This window comes from Salvelinus alpinus, chromosome 1 (genome assembly GCF_045679555.1).
Source record: "Salvelinus alpinus chromosome 1, SLU_Salpinus.1, whole genome shotgun sequence".
NCBI classification, from domain to species: domain Eukaryota; kingdom Metazoa; phylum Chordata; class Actinopteri; order Salmoniformes; family Salmonidae; genus Salvelinus; species Salvelinus alpinus.
The window spans coordinates 28410712-28435512 of record NC_092086.1 but is presented as its reverse complement, the minus strand read 5'-3'; the positions used below and the strand labels follow the sequence as shown (position 1 = coordinate 28435512).

General features: G+C 47.9%; 1 protein-coding gene across 3 annotated transcripts in view; it reads right to left on the bottom strand.

Moving 5' to 3' along the window:
* Positions 1-24643, bottom strand: part of srebf1 (sterol regulatory element binding transcription factor 1) — a 27703-nt gene extending 3060 nt beyond the window's left edge. The window contains exons 1-16 of one of the 3 annotated variants that reach the window (XM_071395581.1): positions 24318-24643; positions 21334-21921; positions 19912-20075; positions 19516-19659; positions 16503-16721; positions 15561-15678; positions 14989-15149; positions 11721-11937; positions 11314-11498; positions 10115-10373; positions 7029-7195; positions 6693-6861; positions 6213-6321; positions 3586-3695; positions 1036-1168; positions 698-863 (exon numbers count right to left, since the gene is read on the bottom strand). In XM_071395581.1, the coding sequence (XP_071251682.1) occupies positions 698-863; positions 1036-1168; positions 3586-3695; positions 6213-6321; positions 6693-6861; positions 7029-7195; positions 10115-10373; positions 11314-11498; positions 11721-11937; positions 14989-15149; positions 15561-15678; positions 16503-16721; positions 19516-19659; positions 19912-20075; positions 21334-21921; positions 24318-24465 (3057 nt within the window). In that variant the 5' untranslated portion in view covers positions 24466-24643. Of the gene's footprint in view, positions 1-697; positions 864-1035; positions 1169-3585; positions 3696-6212; positions 6322-6692; positions 6862-7028; positions 7196-10114; positions 10374-11313; positions 11499-11720; positions 11938-14988; positions 15150-15560; positions 15679-16502; positions 16722-19515; positions 19660-19892; positions 20076-21333; positions 21922-24317 lie in introns of those variants that run through there. The other 2 variants (XM_071395589.1, XM_071395597.1) reach the window with 2 other exon arrangements.
* Between the last annotated feature and the right edge of the window lie 158 nt (positions 24644-24801).

The following is a 24801-nucleotide window of genomic DNA, read 5'->3' as shown; positions in this document are numbered from 1 at the left end:
GAGAGACCGAGACAGAGAGAGACCGAGAGAGAGAGAGACCGAGAGAGAGAGAGACCGAGAGAGAGAGAGAGAGACCGAGAGAGAGAGAGACCGAGAGAGAGAGAGAGACCGAGAGAGAGAGAGAGACCGACAGAGAGAGACAGAGAGAGGGAGACAGAGAGAGGGAGACAGAGAGAGAGAGAGACCGAGACCGACAGAGAGAGACAGAGAGAGGGAGACAGAGAGAGGGAGACAGAGAGAGGGAGAGACAGAGAGACCAAGAGACAGAGAGAGAGACCGAGAGAGAGAGAGACCGAGAGAGAGAGAGACCGAGAGAGAGAGAGAGAGAGACACCGAGAGAGAGAGACACCGAGAGAGAGAGACAGAGAGAGAGACAGAGAGAGAGAAGCAAACCTTATGGTGTGGGTATTGAAAATGACATTAGTTTGAAAGGCAGTAACAGTGTGTCAGGGTGTATTGATGTCTCCTGTCCACTGTGCTGTATAGGGCCCAGCTCTGTCTTGCACTGCAGGAACATTGCACCCAGCTGAGAGACACATGCAATGCAACTACAATGCACCACAGCTCTGGCCATAGCTGCTGTGTGTGTGTGTGTGTGTGTGTGTGTGTGTGTGTGTGTGTGTGTGTGTGTGTGTGTGTGTGTGTGTGTGTGTGTGTGTGTGTGTGTGTGTGTGTGTGTGTGTGTGTGTGTGTGTACCTTGTCTAGGCTGCTGCTGTGACAGTGTGGTCCCAGGTTGAGGCTGTCTCTCAGCAGGCCGCTGGCCTTCTCACTGTGGCTCAGACTCAGCTGACAGTTCTCTGGTTTGGTCAGCATGGCGCGCACCGCTCGGAACGTGTTCAAAGATGCCTTGGGCAACGGACTCCTGAGGGCACATGAAAACCCTTTTCAGAAAAGTGGTGGAGAAGAACTGGGGAAGTGTGTGTGTGTGTGGGGTAATCTGTATGTCACTCTGGAATGTTCTACTACAGCTTGGTACAGTCCCTCGGCTGTGTGTGTGTATGTGTGTGTGTGTGTGTGTGTGTGTGTACACTCACTCTGCAGTCTGTAGACTACGGGGCAGGTGCTCGGCGGCGGGGTACAGTCTCTCGGCCGCTGCGTCGTCTCCTTGGAGCCAGTTAATGATCACCACGGCAACCGACGACCACCATTTGGAATGAAGGTCACAGCCTGGAGGTCCCAGACAAGGTTTACACACAGACACATGTCAATAAAGAAAATACACACAGAGACAGGTTATTATTTGGATAGTTCCTGTAGCTGATCTAGAGATATCAACTGTAACTCTTGCTGGGGTTAAGTTCAGGGTTATGTTTAGGGGTAAGTTTGGGGTTAGGTTTAGGATAAGGACAAGGGTTATGTTTTGGTTGAGGCCTAGGGTTAAGTTTAGGGAAGAGTTTAGGTTTAGGACTAGGTTTAAATGTAGGTTGAAGGTTAGAGGATAGTTAGTTGACATGATGTTGACAGTTTTAGAACATCTATGTGGGACTATCCAGACATGCTGAAACACAGACACTATCCCTTCCTTTATCTCTCTCCGTTTCACACATCCCTTCCTTTATCTCTCTCCGTTTCACACATCCCTTCCTTTATCTCTCTCCGTTTCACACATCCCTTCCTTTATCTCTCTCCGTTTCACACATCCCTTCCTTTATCTCTCTCCGTTTCACACATCCCTTCCTTTATCTCTCTCCGTTTCACACATCCCTTCCTTTATCTCTCTCCGTTTCACACATCCCTTCCTTTATCTCTCTCCGTTTCACACATCCCTTCCTTTATCTCTCTCCGTTTCACACATCCCTTCCTTTATCTCTCTCCGTTTCACACATCCCTTCCTTTATCTCTCTCCGTTTCACACATCCCTTCCTTTATCTCTCTCCGTTTCACACATCCCTTCCTTTATCTCTCTCCGTTTCACACATCCCTTCCTTTATCTCTCTCCGTTTCACACATCCCTTCCTTTATCTCTCTCCGTTTCACACATCCCTTCCTTTATCTCTCTCCGTTTCACACATCCCTTCCTTTATCTCTCTCCGTTTCACACATCCCTTCCTTTATCTCTCTCCGTTTCACACATCCCTTCCTTTATCTCTCTCCGTTTCACACATCCCTTCCTTTATCTCTCTCCGTTTCACACATGATCAAATCCAGCTGCTGATGACCACCTGAGTTTCAATCTGTCCTCTGGCCTGTTTCCCCTCTGGCCTGTTTCCCCTCTGGCCTGTTTCCCCTCTGGCCTGTTTCCCCTCTGGCCTGTTTCCCCTCTGGCCTGTTTCCCCTCTGGCCTGTTTCCCCTCTGGCCTGTTTCCCCTCTGGCCTGTTTCCCCTCTGGCCTGTTTCCCCTCTGGCCTGTTTCCCCTCTGGCCTGTTTCCCCTCTGGCCTGTTTCCCCTCTGGCCTGGTCACAACCTGCTAATACTGCAGCTATACTGATAGACACATCTCTCCAAGGGAGAAGACCTCCTGTGCTTAACATTGGGCCAACACAGCTTTCATCAAATCAGATGGCTGATTCATCACAAAACCATTTGATGTTGCCAGTTATTTTAATGATTACTTCATTGGCAAAGTGGGCAAACTTAGGCAGGAAATGCCAACAACGAACCAGACATGACACCAGGGGTCTTTTAACAGTCCCCAGGTCCAGAACTAATTCTAGGAAACGTACAGTATAATACAGAGCCATGAGTGCATGGACCTCCCATCTCATATAGCACAAGTGAACAGCAAACCTGCTTTCAAAAAACACATAAAGCAACACCTCACGGAACAACGCCTCTCCCCCATGTGACCTACTTGTTGTGTGTATGTACTGACGCATGTGTAACTGATAGATGCGCGCGCACACACACACACACACACACACACACACACACACACACACACACACACACACACACACACACACACACACACACACACACACACACACACACACACACACACACACACACACACACACACACACTTTAAAATGTAAAGTCTTTTGTCTGTAATGTATTTTTGGTTATGTGTCGTACCCCAGTAAGAATAGCTCCCATTGGCGTCGGCTAATGGGGATCCTAATAAATCACATCCAATCAAATGCACACTCACACACAGCTATGCTGACTGGGCAATCTAACACCATGCCAAGAAAAGTCTCCTTTCAAACACTCTTCCTTCTCTAGCTACTTCTTCAAGATGATTAGAGGCTTGACAGGACTGGTAGATGGAGTGCTGCAGAGGACCTTTTAACCTCCCATCTCCTCTCAGAGAGAGAGAGAGAGAGAGAGAGAGAGAGGTGCTGAAAGGAGCGAGGCTATCTGAGGGGGCATCTCAACAGTCTAGAGTGGCTTCCTCTCCTTGTCTTTGATTGCACTGATCTGACAACACAGGGATCAGTGGAAGCAATGTCAGAAGATACCCACATGTTACTGAAGATCAGTGTGACTGAAGGAAAGGAGATAAGAAGAGGAGCCACTTTAGACTACAGATACACTGTCAAGTACACCCTAACTGAGAGACACCCAGTAGTGTGCCTGAACTGCAGAGGTGAACCTCGGACCACAGCATACAGACATAGAAATAGAAGGCCAGGAGTCATACCAGTGACGGTAGCCATGCTGGATCTGATGGCGAAGGACTGGGTGTTGGCTCCAGCAGCGTCTGATGCACTAGTCAACAGCTGAAGGTACTCCAGAGCATCCGCGTACTCCCTGAGGAACACACACACAGCTTAGTTAGTTAAAAGACCATTAGTTCTCCCTGAGGAACACACACACAGCTTAGTTAGTTAAAAGACCATTAGTTCTCCCTGAGGAACACACACACAGCTTAGTTAGTTAAAAGACCATTAGTTCTCCCTGAGGAACACACACACAGCTTAGTTAGTTAAAAGACCATTAGTTCTCCCTGAGGAACACACACACAGCTTAGTTAGTTAAAAGACCATTAGTTCTCCCTGAGGAACACACACACAGCTTAGTTAGTTAAAAGACCATTAGTTCTCCCTGAGGAACACACACACAGCTTAGTTAGTTAAAAGTATTTAAAATACCATTAGTTCTCCCTGAGGAACACACAGCTTACAGTTGAAGTCGGAAGTCATTAAAACTCGTTTTTCAACCACTCCACAAATTTCTTGTTAACAAACTATAGTTTTGGCAAGTCAGTTAGGACATCTACTTTGTGCATGACACAAATAATTTTTCCAACAATTGTTTACAGACAGATTAGTTCACTTATAATTCACTGTATCACAATTCCAGTGGGGTCAGAAGTTTACATACACTAAGTTGACTGTGCCTTTAAACAGCTTGGAAAATTCCAGAAAATGATCTCATGGCTTTTGAAGCTTCTGATAGGCTAATTGACATCATTTGAGTCAATTGGAGGTGTACCTGTGGATGTATTTCAAGGCCTACCTTCCAACACAGTGCCTCTTCGCTTGACATCATGGGAAAATCAAAAGAAATCAGCCTCAGAAAATAATTGTAGACCTCCACAAGTCTGGTTCATCCTTGGGAGCAATTTCCAAACACCTGAAGGTACCACGTTCATCTGTACAAACAATAGTATGCTATTATAAACACCATGGGACCCCGCAGCTGTCATAACCGCTCAGAAAGGAGACGCGTTCTGTCTCCTAGAGATGAATGTACTTAGGTGCGAAAAGTGAAAATCAATCCCAGAACAGCAGCAGAGGACCATGTGACGATGCTGGAGGAAACGGGTACAAAAGTATCTATATCCACAGTAAAACGAGTCCTATATCGACATAACCTGAAAGGCCACTCAGCAAGGAAGAAGCCACTGCTCCAAAACCACCATAAAAAATCCAGACTACGGTTTGCAACTGAGCATGGGGACAAAGATTGTACTTTTTGGAGAAATATCCTCTGGTCTGATGAAACAAAAATAGAACTGTTTGACCATAATGACCATCGTTATGTTTGGAGGAAAAAGGGGGATGCTTGCAAGCCGAAGAACACCATCCCAACTGTGAAGCACGGGGATGGCAGCATCATGTTGTGGGGGTGCTTTGCTGCAGGAAGGACTGGTGCACTTCACAAAATAGATGGCATCATGAGGACGGAAAATGATGTGGATATATTGACGCAACATCTCAAGACATCAGTCAGGAAGTTAAAGCTTGGTCGCAAATGGGTCTTCCAAATGGACAATGACCCCAAGCATACTTCCAAAGTTGTGGCAAAATGGCTTAAGGACAACAAAGTCAAGGTATTGGAGAGGCCATCACAAAGCCCTGACCTCAATCCCATAGAAAATGTGTGGGCAGAACTGAAAAAGCGTGTGAGCAAGGAGGCCTACAAACCGCGGCAGGTAGGGGCGGAAGGTAGCCTAGTGGTTAGAGCGTTTAACTATTAACCGAAAGGTTGCACTATCGAATCCCCAAGCTGACAAGGTACAAATCTGTCGTTCTGCCCCTGAACAAGGCAGTTAACCCACTGTTCCTAGGTCATCATTGAAAATAATCATTTGTTCTTAACTGACTTGCCTAGTTAAAAAAAAGGTTTTTAAAAAACTGATTCAGTTACACCAGCTCTGTAAGGAGGAATGGGCCAAAATTCACCCAACTTATTGTGGGAAGTTGGTGGAAGGCTACCTGAAACATTTGACCCAAGTTAAACAATTTAAAGGCAATGCTACCAATTACTAATTGAGTGTATGTAAACTTCTGACCCACTGTGAATGTGATGAAAGAAATAAAACTGAAATAAATCACTCTACTATTATTCTGACATTTCACATTCTAAAAAATAAAGTGGTGATCCTAACTGACCTTAGACAGGGAATTGTTAATTGGATTAAATGTCAGGAATTGTGAAAAACTGAGTTTAAATGTATTTGACTAAGGTGTATGTAGTCTTCCGACTTCAACTGTAGTTAGTTAAAAGTACTTAAAAGACAATTAGTTCTCATTGAACACACACGTAAAAGGCTTGTTCAAAAAGGGATTGTAGACAATTTAAGAAAATGTATTCATATTTTAGGCCTTATTTTAAGTCAACATTCTGTATTTTACAACTCAATGTTAGATGGTTCTCCACACCCTGAAAGTAGTCTATGGGTCTTTTTAAAATATTTTTTTACAGCCACTAGAAACGTCAGTTAACTTCAGCCACCACTGGCTAAAATTCTGTGGGATTGATAAGGACAACTTTTAAGACTTGTGAAGATAACCTGAGAACACTATTGTGTGTTGCACCTACCCCTCTCCATCACTGGGGGTCTTCTCCCCGCGGGGCTGGGCCACACAGTACAGAGCCTTCTCCAACAGGTGTTCCCTAAAGGCCTGGGTCACCTGGGCCAGGGGGTCCACTACGGAGACAGATAGAGAGACAAGAATTAGGGTTAGCATAGTCATGGCAACCAATTTAGCCAATGAAAACATGTGTTGCCCATATTGCTTTCATCATAACCAGTTTCCATGACAGGTGCTTCCTTTCATAAAGACACAAGCTGTCCACCTGTAGAGCCTCTCAATGCTCATTCTTCTGAGGGGCTCTGGTCAATAGTAGTACACTATATACCAGGGAATAAGGTGCTATTTGGGACGCAGACAGTGTGTGGGGTGGTCAAATCAAATGGTATTGGTCACATACACGTGTTTAGCAGATGTTGTTGCGGGTGTAGTGAAATGCTTGTGCTTCTAGTTCCGCCAGCGCAGCAGGTGTGTCTACAGTACTGACCTGTGTTCCCTGCCTGGCTGTAGATGCTATCTTTGGGGGTGCTGCGGACGGCCCAGTCCCCATCCACAAAGAAGCGGTGGCCCAGAGGGTGACAGAGCCACTGCATGGCTGGGGGGACACTGCCACTGGAGGAGAGACACGCCTGGCGGGCACTGCTCAGGAACACACGCTGGGGATGGAGAGAGACATGGAGATACAGGAGTGAGTACAGAGGTAGAGAATACAAGAGACCGACACACACGATACACTGAGCAACAAACCACACATTATAGCCATAGCCTCTCTCTCTCCCCCTCTCTCACAAACACCACTTGGTAACCAAACTTGGTTACTCACGGAGGAGAAGTGAAGGAGTCTGGGTAGGCTGGCTTTGACTCGTAGGGCTGCAGAGACGTAGACCTCTCCTAGCGTGGCCACGGGGAGACAGGAGCCTGAACACTCTGCCAGGTTTACAGCACTCAGAGCCATGTGAACCGCAGACAGGTGGCTACCACCCAGCTTACCTTCACACACACACACACACACACACGTTGATTATAGACAGCTTGGCTGAACAAACACAGAAAACACACAGGTCTTTCAGACAAAGACTCCTGAAAACACGTATCCACTCCTCTCAGGTCTACATAAAGTGTGTAGGAGTAGGGAGCTAGTGGATAACTCTGTATTGGACAGTAGTACTGCAGAGGAGAGAATGTACCTACTGTGTGATCTTGGGTAAATCTGAATCCATTTAGTGTTTGTTTTATTGCCCTCTGTATGAGGATCTGAGACACGTCAGTGACGACCTGGAGGTATTCTGGTTACGGGACACGTCGGTGACAACCCTGAGGTATTCTGGTTACGGGACACGTCGGTGGCGACCCGGAGGTATTCTGGTTACGGGACACGTCAGTGACAACCCTGAGGTATTCTGGTTACGGGACACGTCGGTGACAACCCCGAGGTATTCTGGTTACGGGACACGTCGGTGACGACCCGGAGGTATTCTGGTTAGGGGCACGTTGGTGACAACCCTGAGGTATTCTGGTTACGAGACATGTCGGTGACAACCTTGAGGTATTCTGGTTAGGGGACACGTCGGTGGTAACCCTGAGGTATTCTAGTTTCGGGGCATGTTGGTGACAACCTTGAGGTATTCTGGTTAGGGGACACGTCGGTGACAACCCTGAGGTATTCTAGTTTCGGGGCATGTTGGTGACAACCCCGAGGTATTCTGGTTACGAGACATGTCGGTGACAACCTTGAGGTATTCTAGTTTCGGGGCATGTTGGTGACAACCCTGAGGTATTCTGGTTAGGGGACACGTCGGTGACAACCCTGAGGTATTCTAGTTTCGGGGCATGTTGGTGACAACCCCGAGGTATTCTGGTTACGGGGCACGTCGGTGACAACCCGGAGGTATTCTGGTTACGGGGCACGTTGGTGACAACCCTGAGGTATTCTGGTTACGGGACACGTCGGTGACAACCCTGAGGTATTCTGGTTACGGGACACGTCGGTGGCAACCCTGAGGTATTCTGGTTACGGGACACGTCGGTGACAACCCTGAGGTATTCTGGTTACGGGGCAAGCAGGGACATGTTGGTGACAACCCTGAGGTATTCTGGTTACGGGACACGTCGGTGACAACCCTGAGGTATTCTGGTTACGGGGCAAGCAGGGACATGTTGGTGACAACCCTGAGGTATTCTGGTTACGGGGCAAGCAGGGACATGTTGGTGACAACCCTGAGATATTCTGGTTACGGGACACGTTGGTGACAACCCTGAGGTATTCTGGTTACGGGGCAAGCAGGGACATGTTGGTGACAACCCTGAGGTATTCTGGTTACGGGGCAAGCAGGGACATGTTGGTGACAACCCTGAGGTATTCTGGTTACGGGACACGTTGGTGACAACCCTGAGGTATTCTGGTTACGGGACACGTTGGTGACAACCCTGAGGTATTCTGGTTACGGGACACGTTGGTGACAACCCTGAGGTATTCTGGTTACGGGGCAAGCAGGGACATGTTGGTGACAACCCTGAGGTATTCTGGTTACGGGACGAGCACAGGCTTAAATTCTGTTTCAGACAGGGCATGTTTGAGATTGCTCAGTTTGTTCATAATGCCTGGAGGAGAAGGAGAAATGTATTGTTGGTGTAGCGCGGCTAGATGGTAGCCGGTTGTGTAGGGCGGCTAGATGGTAGCCGGGTGTGTAGCGCGGCTAGATGGTAGCCGGTTGTGTAGCGCGGCTAGATGGTAGCCGGGTGTGTAGGGCGGCTAGATGGTAGCCGGGTGTGTAGCGCGGCTAGATGGTAGCCGGTTGTGTAGCGCGGCTAGATGGTAGCCGGGTGTGTAGCGCGGCTAGATGGTAGCCGGGTGTGTAGCGCGGCTAGATGGTAGCCGGGTGTGTAGCGCGGCTAGATGGTAGCCGGGTGTGTAGCGCGGCTAGATGGTAGCCGGGTGTGTAGCGCGGCTAGATGGTAGCCGGTTGTGTAGCGCGGCTAGATGGTAGCCGGTTGTGTAGGGCGGCTAGATGGTAGCCGGGTGTGTAGCGCGGCTAGATGGTAGCCGGTTGTGTAGCGCGGATAGATGGTAGCCGGGTGTGTAGCGCGGCTAGATGGTAGCCGGTTGTGTAGCGCGGCTAGATGGTAGCCGGTTGTGTAGCGCGGCTAGATGGTAGCCGGTTGTGTAGCGCGGCTAGATGGTAGCCGGGTGTGTAGCGCGGCTAGATGGTAGCCGGGTGTGTAGCGCGGCTAGATGGTAGCCGGGTGTGTAGCGCGGCTAGATGGTAGCCGGTTGTGTAGTGCGGCTAGATGGTAGCCGGGTGTGTAGCGCGGCTAGATGATCAGCTGGTTATGCAGTATAATTTGCTTCTCGCCGGGTGTGCAGCAGTGGTCTAGATGGCACTGCATCGGCAGTGCAGCTGCGCCGCCAGATGGTCGCTGGTTGTGTCGCGCCCATGGCTGGTAGCTGGGTTGCGTAGCGCAGGCTCTGATCGCAGCCGGCCGCGTAGACCGGCGAGATGGCCGCTGGGTGCGTACGCACGGCTGGCATAGCGTCGTCCGGGTGTGTAGGGCGGGTTTGGCCGGTAGCCGGAGGGTGTGGCGCGGCTAGGTGATAGCCGGGTGTGTAGCGCAGCTAGATGGTAACCAATTATGTAATGCAACTAGATAGTATGCACGGCTACTGTAAGTCGCAGCTGGATAAGTAGCTGTACTGGCTAAATGACTCAAATGTATACATGTAATATGTAAAATGTTATTTTGTTCTGTAGTGTCTTGTAAGCCCATGTGGGCTGGGTACCGGTAGGTGTATGACACTTAAATCATATCAATCAACTAGCTAGTAACATTGTCTCAGAGTGAGTAGACAAGGTTAGCCTTACCCTTAGCATTTGAGCCACAGGCCAAGTCCAGTTTCCAATTTCCACCTACCGGTCATGTGCAGCTGGTGCAGGCGGTGGTAGACCAGGGCAGCGTCGCGGCTGCTCTTGCACGCATCCTCCCGGAGCCCCCTGGCGCGGAGCCCCCCGGCCCTGGCAGCCAACCAGCGACCCACCCCTAGTCGCTGGAGGCAGAGGCGGAGCAGGGCCCACAGGGCGGCACAGGCCAGGTCCAACTGAGAGGTGGGTAAGGGGCGACCCAGGGCCTTGAGGCAGGTCCATAGGTTCTGACTGGCCTGGGCAAAGTCTCCCTATTGGGGGAGGGAGAGAGGGGGTTGAGAGTGGTGGGTAAGTATGGAAGGTTGGGGGGAAGGGGTGTGTGTGTGGCGGGGATGGGTGCGTGTGTGTGTGTGTGTTTGTTGACCTCATGAGCTTCCGACTGTTCACCCATACAATTCTTAATTAATTTAAGGTTTATAGAAATATGTCCATCCAATAGAAAATTCTGTCAGAAAATCAATAGTCCAAACCCCATGCCTCTACCATATATGGTTCAAAGGTTACCAACGATTTACTCTGAGAATTTAGCATGTTTAGAGTGAATGGAATGTCATCATAGGCATGATCAAAAAGTGGTCAGTGCTCAATAGAACTCTGTGGCGCTGCTCCGCGGCAGAGCGGCGCTAACTTCGAACATTAAGGGAAAAAGGCCATTCTTGAACATGGGGTGAGACATTCTTAATAATTTGTAAATATAGCCAGTTTTGTTATTTTGAATTATTTATTTCTGCATTTAGAGTGAGAGAAACCAAAAGCCCACCGTGCCTATTTTTGGGAAATGTCAAGTGTAAGTCCCCCATTGTATTTACCCAAGTACTCTCTTAACTCCAGGCACACCGACAGTTTTTTTGTTGTTGCCAGATGCAGGACTCTAGTGCCAGAGGAGACTCTCAGACTGAAAACGCTTCCATTAATTTAGGAAAAGACAGTCAATTTGTGCCACAGTTTAGACTACCGATAGATCAGCGTTCTAACTCCCCCTTGTGATAGTGTGGTGCAATGACAGAATGCCACCATCTACCACTAACGGTCGCAGCATAAGCTTGCAACTTTTAAAAGGAAGAACCACTGTATAGCAGTGAGTGAACACCATACACCCTATTCCCTACATAGTGCACTACTTTGGAAGGTAGTGCACTATATAGGAAATAGGATGCCATTTTGACGAAATCACATTCTCCATATTCTCACCCGTGCCAGGTCGAGGTCTGCCTGCTTGCGGTGCCTCCAGAACAGCACGGAGGATCCAGAGTGAGGCCTGGTGACTGGCTCTCCATAGACCAACACTCTGACCAGAACCCCAGCCACCAGCACACCATTCAGCAGCCACACCAACAGAGTGGGTAGCACCCAGTCCATCCAGCCCCACGAGTCAGCTAGGAGAACACAGAGAGAGGATGACTTTGAGACACCCACACAGAATGACTTTTGGACACACAACAACACATAATGAGTTTTGGAGACACGCACACAAACACACGCACAGACAAAGAAGAGATGGACTTACTAGAAAATACACATGGGAGTATTAGATGAACTCACTAGGAGTAAGACACACAGATACACACCTCCGCCACCCTATCTCTTTCCCACCATACCTGCGTTGTCTAGGCCCAACATGTTCCTGCCTGTCCCAGGATGCACTGCATGGTTGTTAGAGGTGGTGCTGGAGCCCATCCCTCCACACAACATGGCAGCCAGGGGATTGAGGGAGAGGAAGAGGAAGGTGAATGTGCACAGCGCCATGCGGGAGCGGTCCAGCATGCCAGCACTGCCCGGGGTGGACGAGGACGTGTCCATCAGATTGACCGCCGGCTGGACGGGAGAGGACAGAACACAAGAAGTCAGGGTTAGAATTAGAACTAAAGCAAGCAGAGATGGAACTGGAACTAGAATTGTAATCAGGGAGTTAGAACTACGAACTATAACTTATTATCATAAGTTTACTTTACATGATAATTGGAGACACCAATGGTTAGCCATTGAACAAAACAACGGTTTAGCTTCTCTGTTTAAGTTTGTCTCCAGCCTTGTTGCTACAGGATGTACGTTGCTACAGGATGTATGTTGCTAGAGAATTACCATTTCCTTTCACAGCGTTCTATTCTATGTAACTATAGCAGAGAAGTCCAACATCTTTCAAGCTCCTTTCTCAAAGTCACGAGAAGCATTAGTTACGGGTAGGGTTGCAATGGGTCGGAAACTTTCCGGTAAATTTCCAGAATTTTTCCATGGGGAGTTAATGTGAAGGACTACATGCTTAATGTGAAGGACTACATGAAGCCAAGGACTACATGCTTTCTGATAAGTTTTGATTACAATACTGGGTGGGGTGAATATATTTTATATGACATACATGATTTTTTGTTAACTAGTAAATTGTATCCTACAGCAAAGTGTGTTTAAATCATTTCTAACTTGTTAACAATTTATGCTAGTTAGTTTCTGCTACCATGTGGGTTTTAATTGCTTGAGCCTGCTAACTGAGGAGTGTTAATTCACCTGTTTCCATACATGTTTCATTTTAAAACATTTATCTTACAAAGGAGTTGTTTAATAACTGCTGAACTATTTATCTGTACTTGGAATTTTATTTTTTCTAATCTTTACAGGAAAATGCCATGGGCACTATCTGATGTGTGGAAACATTTCCCTGTAGCTGATGCAGAAGGAAAAGCTGTGTACATTGGCAAATTCTGTGCAAAATGCAACAAAGATGCAGAATCATCTGGCCAAGTCCATAAAGTTCCCTCACAACAAGCAACCTCTGACAAAAGTCCCACTACTTCTATTCGAGGTGAAAATTCTGAATCAGACACCTTATCGATAGCGACAGCTCATGGTCCTCCTGGAATCAGAAGTTTTTTTTGACTCAATGGAGGAACGTAGTCAGAGAAATGCTGATGAATGTCTTGTTCGAGCTGTGTATGCAACTGGTTCACCTCTGATACTCACAGGCAATGTGTACTGGAAGAGATTTTGCCCAGCATACACCCCTTCAACCAGACATGCATTATCTACTCATTTGCTGGATGCAGAGTTCAACAGAGTTCAAGTGAAAGTCAAGCAACTCATAACGAAAGCAGACTATATTGCAATCATCTCTGATGGGTGGTCGAATGTTCGTGGGCAAGGAATAATTAACTACATCATCTCCACCCCTCAACCATTATTCTACAAGAGCACAGACACAAGGGACAACAGACACACCGGTCTCTACATTGCAGATAAGCTGAAGACAGTCATCAATGACCTTGGACCACAGAAGGTACAGTATTTGCACTGGTGACAGACAATGCTGCGAACATGAAGGCTGCTTGGTCTAAAGTGGAGGAGTCCTACCCTCACATCACACCCATTGGCTGTGCTGCTCATGCATTGAATCTGCTCCTCAAGGACATCATGGCACTGAAAACAATGGATACACTCTACAAGAGAGCCAATGAAATGGTTAGGTATGTGAAGGGTCATCAAGTTATAGCAGCAATCTACCTCACTAAGAGAAGTGAGAAGAATAAGAGCACCACATTGAAGCTGCCCAGCAACACGTGTTGGGGTGGTGTTGTCATCATGTTTGACAGTCTCCTGGAGGGGAAGGAGTCTCTCCAAGAAAAAGCCATATCACAGTCTGCCGATATGGACAGCCCCATCAAGAGGATCCTCCATGATGATGTATTTTGGAAGAGTGGTAAGCAGCCTGAAACCTATAGCAGTAGCCATTGCACTGATTGAGGGAGACAATGCCATCCTGTCTGATGTTCAGACTCTGCTTGCAGATGTAAGAGAAGAAATCCATACTGCCCTGCCCACTTCACTGTTGCGCTAAGCAGAGGAAACTGCAGTTCTGAAATACATCAAAAAGCGTGAAGACTTCTGCCTGAAGCCCATACACACCGCAGCGTACATGTTGGACCCCAAGTATTCTGGCAAGAGCATCCTGTCTGGTGCAGAGATCAACTAGGCCTATGGTATCATCACTACCGTGTCTCGCCACCTTGGCCTGGATGAGGGCAAGGTTCTTGGCAGTCTGGCGAAGTACACTTCCAAGCAAGGGCTTTGGGATGGAGATGCAATATGGCAGTCGTGCCAACATATCTCATCAGCCACCTGGTGGAAGGGACTTTGTGGATCTGAGGCTCTTTCCCCGGTTGCCTCCATCATCCTCCAAATCCCACCAACATCCTTGTTTGGGAACACGCACACCAAAGCCCGCAACAGGCTGACCAACACAAGGGTTGAAAAATTGGTGGCCATCCGGGCAAATTTGAGGCTTTGAGCCTGACAACGAGCCATCCTCAACAAGGTTAGAAAGTGATAGTGAAGATGAGGCCTCAGAGTCTGATGTTCAAGAGGTGGACATTGAGGAGGTCCAGGGAGAAGACACGGAAGCCTGAGAGGAAGATAACCAAGGCTTTAGTTTCTAGACTACCATTTTACAGATGCATGTTGAAAACATTTTTGGGATATGCCATGGATCATTGGGGATCATTCAATATTCCCTTTTTGTTGTTCAGTGAAATCATCCCATGTGAAGAGTCAACTCATTTAATTAAAGTTAAATTCGTAACTAAAAAATGTTTTTTATTTCTATTGGAAGGATTTAATCATTTGCAATTGTGTCTACTTATGATAAGGTAAAAGGTTTATGTTTGTCTCCATATGATATGGTAAATATATCCAATGCAAAAAACATCTACATTTAAATGGTATTAATTTGCATATATTTCCGTTAACTCCCACGGAAAGTTTCCACCTCTGAATATTCCCCAAAAAGTTCAACCCTAGTTACGGGTAACATCCAGTATCCTGACTGGCTCCACTCAATGCTTTTCAGTGAGTTTTCACGTCTCAGGTTGTGAAACCCACCTTGCTGTCCTCCCCCATGGGGCTGTCGGGTTCTGAGTCGCTGCCACAGTGGGAGTAGGAGGTGGGAGAGCCCACGTCGGATGGCGGAGGGGTGGGTAGCTCGCTCTTTACGTCCGTCTGTGGGCCGTCCACCTCCATGGAAACCAGGTCCTTCAGAGACTCTGGAGAGGAGGGAGAGGAAGGAGGAGAGGTAGAGAAAGAAAGGATCAACCTCATCACACTGTTATGACAACTATATCTGTATCCATAAAGTGTCTCAGAGTGCTGAGCTAGAATCAATTTAGCCTTTAAATCATAATGGAGAGGGGGAACCTGATCCTAGATCAGCCATCCTACTCTGAGACGCTTTATGAATACGGGCCTAGCTCTTGATTCGAGCACAACCAGCACTAGCTATCAGAAAATGACTGCATTTCACAAAGCACTTCTTTAAGCAATTAAAAGATTTAGCCATGAAGAAACCTTCTCTTCATAATGAATAACAATAGGATCACGATAAAGGGAGGATGGAAGAGAGGAAAGGGCAGCATAGAAGGAGAAGAAGAGCCAGGGCAGGGAGAAGAACCACTCACTGTTCTTCTGGGCAGACATCTTCAGGGCCATGTTCTCTTTTTTCAGTTTCTGGTTGGACTGCTGCAGGTAGCGGATGTAGTCTATCGCCTTCTTCAGAATTGCCGACTTGTTGAGCTGCTTAGGAGATGAAAAGGTAAATACAACAACTTGTTGAGCTGCTTAGCAGATGAAAAGGTAAATACAACAACTTGTTGAGCTGCTTAGCAAATGAAAAGGTAAATACAACAACTTGTTGAGCTGCTTAGCAGATGAAAAGGTAAATACAACAACTTGTTGAGCTGCTTAGCAGATGAAAAGGTAAATACAACAACTTGTTGAGCTGCTTAGCAAATGAAAAGGTAAATACAACAACTTGTTGAGCTGCTTAGCAGAAGAAAATACAAACTTAATGCAAGATTTTAAGAGCCTCTGATAAACAGTATGCATTTGAACGCAACCAATGAGCTTCCCTCAATATAATACGAACACAGCATTAACATCTTGACATTGGAATCCACAAACAAAACAGTGGCCATGTCCCAATACCCATACTAGCGTACTAAACAGTATGCAAAAAAATATATCATGTATAGTATTTTGAAAAAAATGTAATAGTACGCCAAATGAGTCATCTAATATGCGATTGCGTTGACTCCTGCCATTCGTTCGTTTTGGTACAGCGCGTCAATTTATCTGATTATCAGCTGTTGTCAAACACTCGAGTCGGAAAAGACGAGTGACTTCTACTAGATCAGCCTAAAAGAGTATGCAGAATGTAGTACGCTAGTATGGGTATTCGGACACAGCCAGTTACTTTTCTCTGTCAGCTGATTCAGTTCTTGAAAGCTCTACTGTATCTCAATGGGAATCTCCTGCTTAAAATGTATGTTGCCAATAATATTTTGTAAATGTAATGTTTTTTTAAATGTTTATATATACGTATATATTTCCAACATTAATACCTTGGCCTCAGTCCCGGCCACCAGGTCTTTAAGCTCAAGGATCTTGTCGTTGATGGACGAGCGGTAGCGCTTCTCGATGGCGTTGTGGGCGGTGCGCTTCTCGCCCTTGGGGGGCAGGCCCATAGGTTTACTGCTGATTGTGATACGGTTGATGGGCAGCTTGTCAGAGTCCATCATCACAGGCACTGTGGTCAGGAAGGTGCCACCACTCATCAGAGCCTAGAGGGAGGGAGGGGTGGAGGAGGAAAGAGGGAGGGAGGGAGGGATGGAGAAAGAAAGAGGGAGGAGAGAAAGAGAGTGAGGGAGGGAGGAGAAAGAGAGAGATGGATGGATGGAGGAAGAAAGGGAGGAGAGAAAGTGAGGGAGGAGAGAAAGAGAGGGAGGGATGGATGGAGGAAGAAAGAGGGAGGAGAGACATTGTTTCTAAGAAGATAATCACTAAAGTAGCATCTAGATCAGGGGTGTCAAACCCATTTGCCCCGGGGGGGGGCGGGGGGCATTCGGTTTTCAACGACGTCCAGAGGGCCGCAATGAAAATGTGTTAGATACCATTGCCGTCAAAATTTACAAGAAATTGTTCTCTATCCATCATTTTGGGGAATTTTGCATTAGTGAGCTGGACAGTGAGGAAACTGTATGAATGTAGGTCCAAGATCATTTCTACACAGTTTCCATTCAGTTTTAGTCATCATCAAGTATATTGAGTTCGTTTCCCCCTCAAACAACAGGCAGTATGTTTGACACTATGTCCTATATACCATAATACTTTGTATTCTTCCACTACCATAAAAATACTTTTGGACAATTTTTCTTCAGGAAAATGACCCTTTCTAAATGCTGTTACTACTTTATGACATTACTATTTCTATCATCTCGTTCCTACCTGGAGTGAGTGGGTGGTCTGGGCCGTGGTGGTGGTTCCTACCTGGAGTGAGTGGGTGGTCTGGGCCGGGGTGGTGGTTCCTACCTGGAGTGAGTGGGTGGTCTGGGCCGTGGTTCCTACCTGGAGTGAGTGGGTGGTCTGGGCCGTGGTGGTGGCTCCTACCTGGAGTGAGTGGGTGGTCTGGGCCGGGGTGGTGGTTCCTACCTGGAGTGAGTGGGTGGTCTGGGCCGGGGTGGTGGTTCCTACCTGGAGTGAGTGGGTGGTCTGGGCCGGGGTGGTGGTTCCTACCTGGAGTGAGTGGGTGGTCTGGGCCGGGGTGGTGGTTCCTACCTGGAGTGAGTGGGTGGTCTGGGCCGTGGTGGTGGCTCCTACCTGGAGTGAGTGGGTGGTCTGGGCCGGGGTGGTGGCTCCTACCTGGAGTGAGTGGGTGGTCTGGGCCGGGGTGGTGGTTCCTACCTGGAGTGAGTGGGTGGTCTGGGCCGGGGTGGTGGTTCCTACCTGGAGTGAGTGGGTGGTCTGGGCCGGGGTGGTGGTTCCTACCTGGAGTGAGTGGGTGGTATGGGCCGTGGTGGTGGTTCCTACCTGGAGTGAGTGGGTGGTCTGGGCTGTGGTTCCTACCTGGAGTGAGTGGGTGCTCTGGGATGTGGTTCCTACCTGCAGTGAGTGTGTGCTCTGGGATGTGGTTCCTACCTGGAGTGAGTGGGTGCTCTGGGATGTGGTTCCTACTTGCAGTGAGTGTGTGCTCTGGGATGTGGTTCCTACCTGCAGTGAGTGGGTGCTCTAGGATGTGGTTCCTACCTGGAGTGAGTGTGTGCTCTGGGATGTGGTTCCTACCTGCAGTGAGTGGGTGCTCTAGGATGTGGTTCCTACCTGGAGTGAGTGTGTGCTCTGGGATGTGGTTCCTACCTGCAGTGAGTGGGTGCTCTAGGATGTGGTTCCTACCTGCAGTGAGTGGGTGCTCTGGGATGTGATTCCTAACTGCAGTGAGTGGGTGCTCTAGGATGTGGTTGCTACCTGCAGTGAGTGGGTGCTCTGGGCTGTGGTTCCTACCTGCAGTGAGTGGGTGCTCTGGGCTGTGGTTCCTACCTGCAGTGAGTGGGTGCTCTAGGATGTGGTTCCTACCTGCAGTGAGTGGGTGCTCTGGGATGTGGTTCCTACCAGCAGTGAGTGGGTGCTCTAGGATGTGGATCCTACCTGCAGTGAGTGGGTGCTCTGGGATGTGATTCCTAACTGCAGTGAGTGGGTGCTCTAGGATGTGGTTGCTACCTGCAGTGAGTGGGTGCTCTGGGCTGTGGTTCCTACCTGCAGTGAGTGGGTGCTCTGGGCTGTGGTTCCTACCTGCAGTGAGTGGGTGCTCTGGGCTGTGGTTCCTACCTGCAGTGAGTGGGTGCTCTGGGCTGTGGTTCCTACCTGCAGTGAGTGGGTGCTCTAGGATGTGGTTCCTACCTGCAGTGAGTGGGTGCTCTAGGATGTGGTTCCTACCTGCAGTGAGTGGGTGCTCTAGGATGTGGTTCCTACCTGCAGTGAGTGAGTGCTCTGGGATGTGGTTCCTACCTGCAGTGAGTGGGTGCTCTAGGATGTGGTTCCTACCTGCAGTGAGTGGGTGCTCTAGGATGTGGTTCCTACCTGCAGTGAGTGGGTGCTCTAGGATGTGATTCCTAACTGCAGTGAGTGGGTGCTCTAGGATGTGGTTGCTACCTGCAGTGAGTGGGTGCTCTGGGATGTGGTTCCTACCTGCAGTGAGTGGGTGCTCTGGGCTGTGGTTCCTACCTGCAGTGAGTGGGTGCTCTGGGCTGTGGTTCCTACCTGCAGTGAGTGGGTGCTCTGGGCTGTGGTTCCTACCTGCAGTGAGTGGGTGCTCTAGGATGTGGTTCCTACCTGCAGTGAGTGGGTGCTCTAGGATGTGGTTCCTACCTGCAGTGAGTGGGTGCTCTGGGATGTGGTTCCTACCTGCAGTGAGTGGGTGCTCTAGGATGTGGTTCCTACCTGCAGTGAGTGGGTGCTCTGGGATGTGGTTCCTACCTGCAGTGAGTGGGTTCTCTAGGATGTGGTTCCTACCTGCAGTGAGTGGGTTCTCTAGGATGTGGTTCCTACCTGCAGTGAGTGGGTGCTCTAGGATGTGTTTCCTACCTGCAGTGAGTGGGTGCTCTGGGATGTGGTGGTGGCCAGGGAGGTGATGCATGGAGAGGTCACAGTAGTGACCATACAGGGGTCACGGTTCAGGGTGGTCAGCAGCAGAGACTCAGCCTTGATAAACTGGGGCTGGAGCAACACCTGAGAGGAGGAGGAGGAGGAGGAGGAGGAGGAGAGAGAGAGAGAGAGAGAGAGATGGAGGGTTAGACTATAAGCCTGAGGGAGCAGTTCTGTTCCATTGAAATAAATTAGAAATGAAACAAATACTAGTAAAATAATAGGTTTGAATGCAAAGAACAAATAATTTTTTTCTGGTGTGGTGATATTCTTAGGGTTAATGAGTCTCATCAAGCATAACACACACACGCACTCACTCCAGGTGAACAAACTAACTTGTTGAATGTGGTGTGATGCGATGGTCTGAGCTGGGTGGCTTGCTGAGGTGGTCAGGAGGGGGGCCGTGGTGGTCAGAGCCTGGATGGTCATTGGCTGAACGTTGGAAGGGGACGACGACAGGCTGACCATGGGCTGGGCGGGGCCTCCTTGATGATTGACAGCTAGAAAAATAATCAGGGTCATGTACATTAGGCACCAAACGGAAGAAAACTGCCTGAAACAAGGAGGGACTACTTAAATATTCGTTTCTCGGTTCAAAACGTCCTGCTAGTATGGACTCAATTGTGTTTGAAAGAGTTCAAGCTGTAAAACTAAAACACCATATAAACTGTTGTCACCATAAGTCTTTGGCGAGGCCAAAGTTCACATACATTTTTTGCGTGGCTTAGTAGTGTATCACCTTTCCCCCTGGTGAGTGATATCATTATGGGATAATGGCTGAAGCTGGGAGTGTACACTACGGTATGTATAAAGACACTTGAGTCACTGACCGATAACAGTATGGATTATCATTGTAGGAATTACCTTTGACCTCTAGAAAACATACGATATGATGACTGTAGCAGGCAGTGTGTGTAACATAAAGACATTGGTCTACACAGAGTCAGTAGGTTTGTAATGCTGGGGCATGACTGCATGGGGCAGATCTCTTACTGTAGTTTCATAACACTGTTAAAGGGACAATGTTGCACAGGTATGCGACGCGGACAAGGTGTGTATATCTGAATGTGGCTCATAGATAGTGTAGACAAAACACCCTCTCTCATCCTCAGGGACGGTCCTTCACTCTGACCAAAGGGTATTAGATTGGGATTCTGACTGACAGTCAGCGGAGGTTGTTGAGTAACCCACTGACTCTCCTTTGGAAACACGCTGACCTACTACTGTTACTGCACAATAGAACACAACTCTACCTCCTCATAACATAACACCAAGTGGGCTTTCTTCAGGGAGTGAGTGTTTGTGCTTTGTATACCAGTGTCCATTCTCAGTCCCTACCTTTCGCCTTGAGAGAGAGAGTGTGTGTGAGAGTGTGTGAGACAGTAGGAGTGTGAGCATGTGTAAATTGTTCCTCCAGTCATGCTCTGCTCTCATCCAGCCACAACAGTATGGCCCTGCTCTGCATCATAAATAAGACAGTCTTAACTACTAACAGCACATGGTGGGGTCCCTCCCTCCTATTATCTGACAGGACGGGGCTGAGCAGGGAGGGCCATGGGGAAACCCCTACAACCATTAAAATAGCTATGGTTCATCTCCACGTGGAAGGGGTTAGGATTAGGGGGAGTGACTCAGTTTTAAGTTTCCTTGCATTCGTTTGCTCCCTTGGCCTTATTTTCGGCTATTGTAGACTCTCATCCATCTACTACCAGCATTTCAACTATTAATACAGAGGAATGGAGACAATCTGTTCCTCACCTTTGTAGCCATTTTGGGTGCTGTAGTTAATCCGGATCTGCTGGGCGTGGGCCTGGGGCTGCTGGGGGGCAGGAGAGGTGAACAGGGCTTGGGGGGCGGCGCTGAACACGGGGCTCTGGCCGGGTACAGTATGGGGGGAGGAGGCTGGGGGAAGAAGCTGGACTGGAACAGGGGCTGGGGGGGAGAGGACCGGCAGGGGCAGGTCCACCTTGGGCTGCCTGAGACCCTGAGCAGCCTGGGCTGATGGAGAGCACTGCTGGGGAGCTGGCAGCGGCCTGGGTAGTGGTACAGGGGTGGAGGTGGTGACCTGGGCCAGGGGCGACTGCTGGAAGGTGGGGGGGTGGAAGGCCTTGTCTGGGGGGGAGGAACTACGGATGATGGGGGGCCCCAGGAGAGCATCAAGGTGGGGGCTGCTGCTCAGGATGGAGGAGGATGTGGTGGATGGAGGGGAGGGGATGGAGTGGGGCAGGCCGAGGGCAGGGAGGTCCTGGGTAGGGGTGACCCCTGTGAACTGAGGGGGGTCAAAGAGACCCGCCATGTCCTGGTTGAACTCCACCATGTCCTGGTTGTTGATGAGCTGCAGCATGTCTGAGGAGAGATGGGGATATAGTCAGAGTACTCCATAGATTGAGAGAACCAGAGAGAGACAGGGGATGCCTTGTTAACCATGACATTGCCACAGAAATCAGGAGAAATGGAGCAGAGATAAAACCCTGTAACCCAATCAGAGCGTTTCATGATTGTCAACTAAAGGCTTAAATTAAGACTTGAACCATTGGGTGACTGACTGACAGAGCATTTCTCCCATCTCTCTCACCACACCACATGGTAATGGGTCATTTAATCTCTGCCCTAACTCAACTAGAAAACACCAAGAACTGGGCTCAAAGTGTCCCAGAGTAGGTGCTGATCTAAGATCAGTTTTGATCATAATGAATCAGATTATCATGAACACAAAAGATCTGATCCTAGAACAGCACTCCTACTCAGATACTTTGTGGATATGGGCCCTGATCTGAGAAGTAGAGCAGGACAGTAAATGGGGCCAGCTCAGTGCAGTCCTGGTCAGTGGTCAGTAATGCAGTTATTATGGGGCCACTGCAGCAGAGCAGACTGGCTCTATGCCACTCTAATGTGCTCCAAAAGGGCCACAGCGAGACAGGCAACACAATAGACACTATGATCACAGTCACACCATCCCAGACCTGCAGCTACTTCACTACTATTCACAGCATTATGATGCACACGGTCTGTCAAAAGGACAACAACCCTGAGTAGGTGAGGATGGAGACGCAAGAAGAATTGAGTGTTGATGAAAATTGAGTGTTGATGAAAATGCACCCTCCACGTAAACATGGCATGGTAGCACTTTACATTAGAACGGAGTAATAGTAACAAGTTAATTACTCACACTGAAAACCTTATTCTCTAATAATAGTATTAATACAACAGGACGTGTTTTATGGTAATACACTGTATAGCATACTTGTTTCATCAGCTAGAGATGCTCACAATTATTGTCTATGCGAAACCTTCGTTAGTACAGTATAGCTTATTCTTCTGGATTTCCAACAGAAATAGGCTGTAGGCTAGGCTATCCCAAATGAGTTTCAGGCAGCACAGCGAGGAGGCTGTTCCCTGGCAAGGAGAAAGACCATTTTGTTTAATCTTAGACCCAATTATCAAGCTAATAGTCATATGTTATAAGGACTAGGTCCAGTAATAACGGAACACACTTCATGCTTCTGCCTTTGCTTCTGCTCTCTGTCTGCACTGCCACACCAGTCTGACTAGCCTGGATTTGTAAACCAATGTTTTGTATGAGGTGATTGCTGCCGACCAATCAGAAAGTGCCTCAGACACTTGCAATGCAGACCAGCCCCCAAGATAGAAAGAGAGGAAGCACTTGTGGTTTCAATGAGAAGGGGTTACTATGGGACAATTTAGTGCTGGGTTACTCTCGGTCAATTTTTAGGGTGGATGCGTGGAATCAATGAAGGGTGAGATGCTGCAGCAGAGCACTTGTTGGCAAACAACCATTGATTATACTGACAAATAACATTAGTTAATATCACCAACGAATCGAATAGACACCATTTAATTGAATGCACTGATGCATTAACGTAACTAGGTTCGATATAATGTAACTAATTTAAATATAAACGATTAACATTTTATTAATAAGACTGCAACATATGATTCATTCATACATAAATATGATTTATAAATGGATGGGAAAAAGCAACCATCAGATCATGATTCATGTTATAGACTTATTTCACGCCTCTTGAAATGAACCCGACAGGGAATGCTCGACATTAACCTCGTCGTGATGTCAGTAGGACAAGTTGGAGGGGGCGGGGCACATTGTAACTAGCGTCTGTTCCGTTCATCACACACAAGTTAGCAGTGAAATATCAGCTCGTGTAGTATACACATTGTTTTAACTTATCAATGTCATGCAAAATAGCAGACACAAACGTGTCTAGAGTTCGATCAGAACCAAAACGCAAAAACGAGAGCAGCAACAACAGAAAAACAAACACCGAACTCAGACAGTAGCTAGCTAGTTCCATAAGGTTAGCTAGGATTCTCCTCGACCCTGAGGGAAGGCTTCCTTCTCCTACTACCACATAACGTTACTGTTTGAGTCAAATACAAAACTCTTACATTTGATTTAAGGTCATAACTAATGTTAGTTAGCTAACTTGCTAACATGACAGCTAACTAAGCTGTACATCATTCAACATTTCTCACTGGGTGCCTATTCGTAGTTAATGGTACCTCACTCAGTAACGTTATGTGTACAAGCTGTTTCATGTATATGTTGCTGCTATTGCTGTCACTTGTTTGGCTAGCTAGCTAACATTCGCAACAACAATAGCTAACTAGCTATGGATAGTTAGCTAAAACTAGTTAACGCGTTACCAAGTTCAAGTTGTCCGTTTTGCTAGCTAGCTTACTAGTAAGCTTAACGTTCTTACCATCAATGTCATTGAGCAGAGCCGTGTCAATATCGCTGGGGTCATTTAGGGATATGGTTGGATCCAGATTATCCAGCGACTGATCGTCAAAAGACAAGTTCATTTTTGCTGTCTCGTTATGGTTAGCTAACTCACTGTGGCTAAACATTTACGATTTCCACTTAAATCGATGTTTGTGTATCTAGCTACATTTGCAATAATCCCAGTGAGATAAACTCAAATTCTGTTATTGATCTGTCAAATAGTGCCTTCTTCTGTCTTCATATTGATGCCCAAGAGGCACACTTCTCACGCTAAACAGTGCTCATTGAGGATCCACATGCTTTGCTAGCTAGTTACAGAGCGCTTCATGAGTGACACTTGTTCTAGCCAATCCCCGACCACCTGTGAATTCTGTCTCCCCCTCCTGGTCTCGTACTTGTTTTAACTGGCAACTCCAGGACGAAATACAGTATGTCCATGGTTTTTACATTTGTGCATGGCT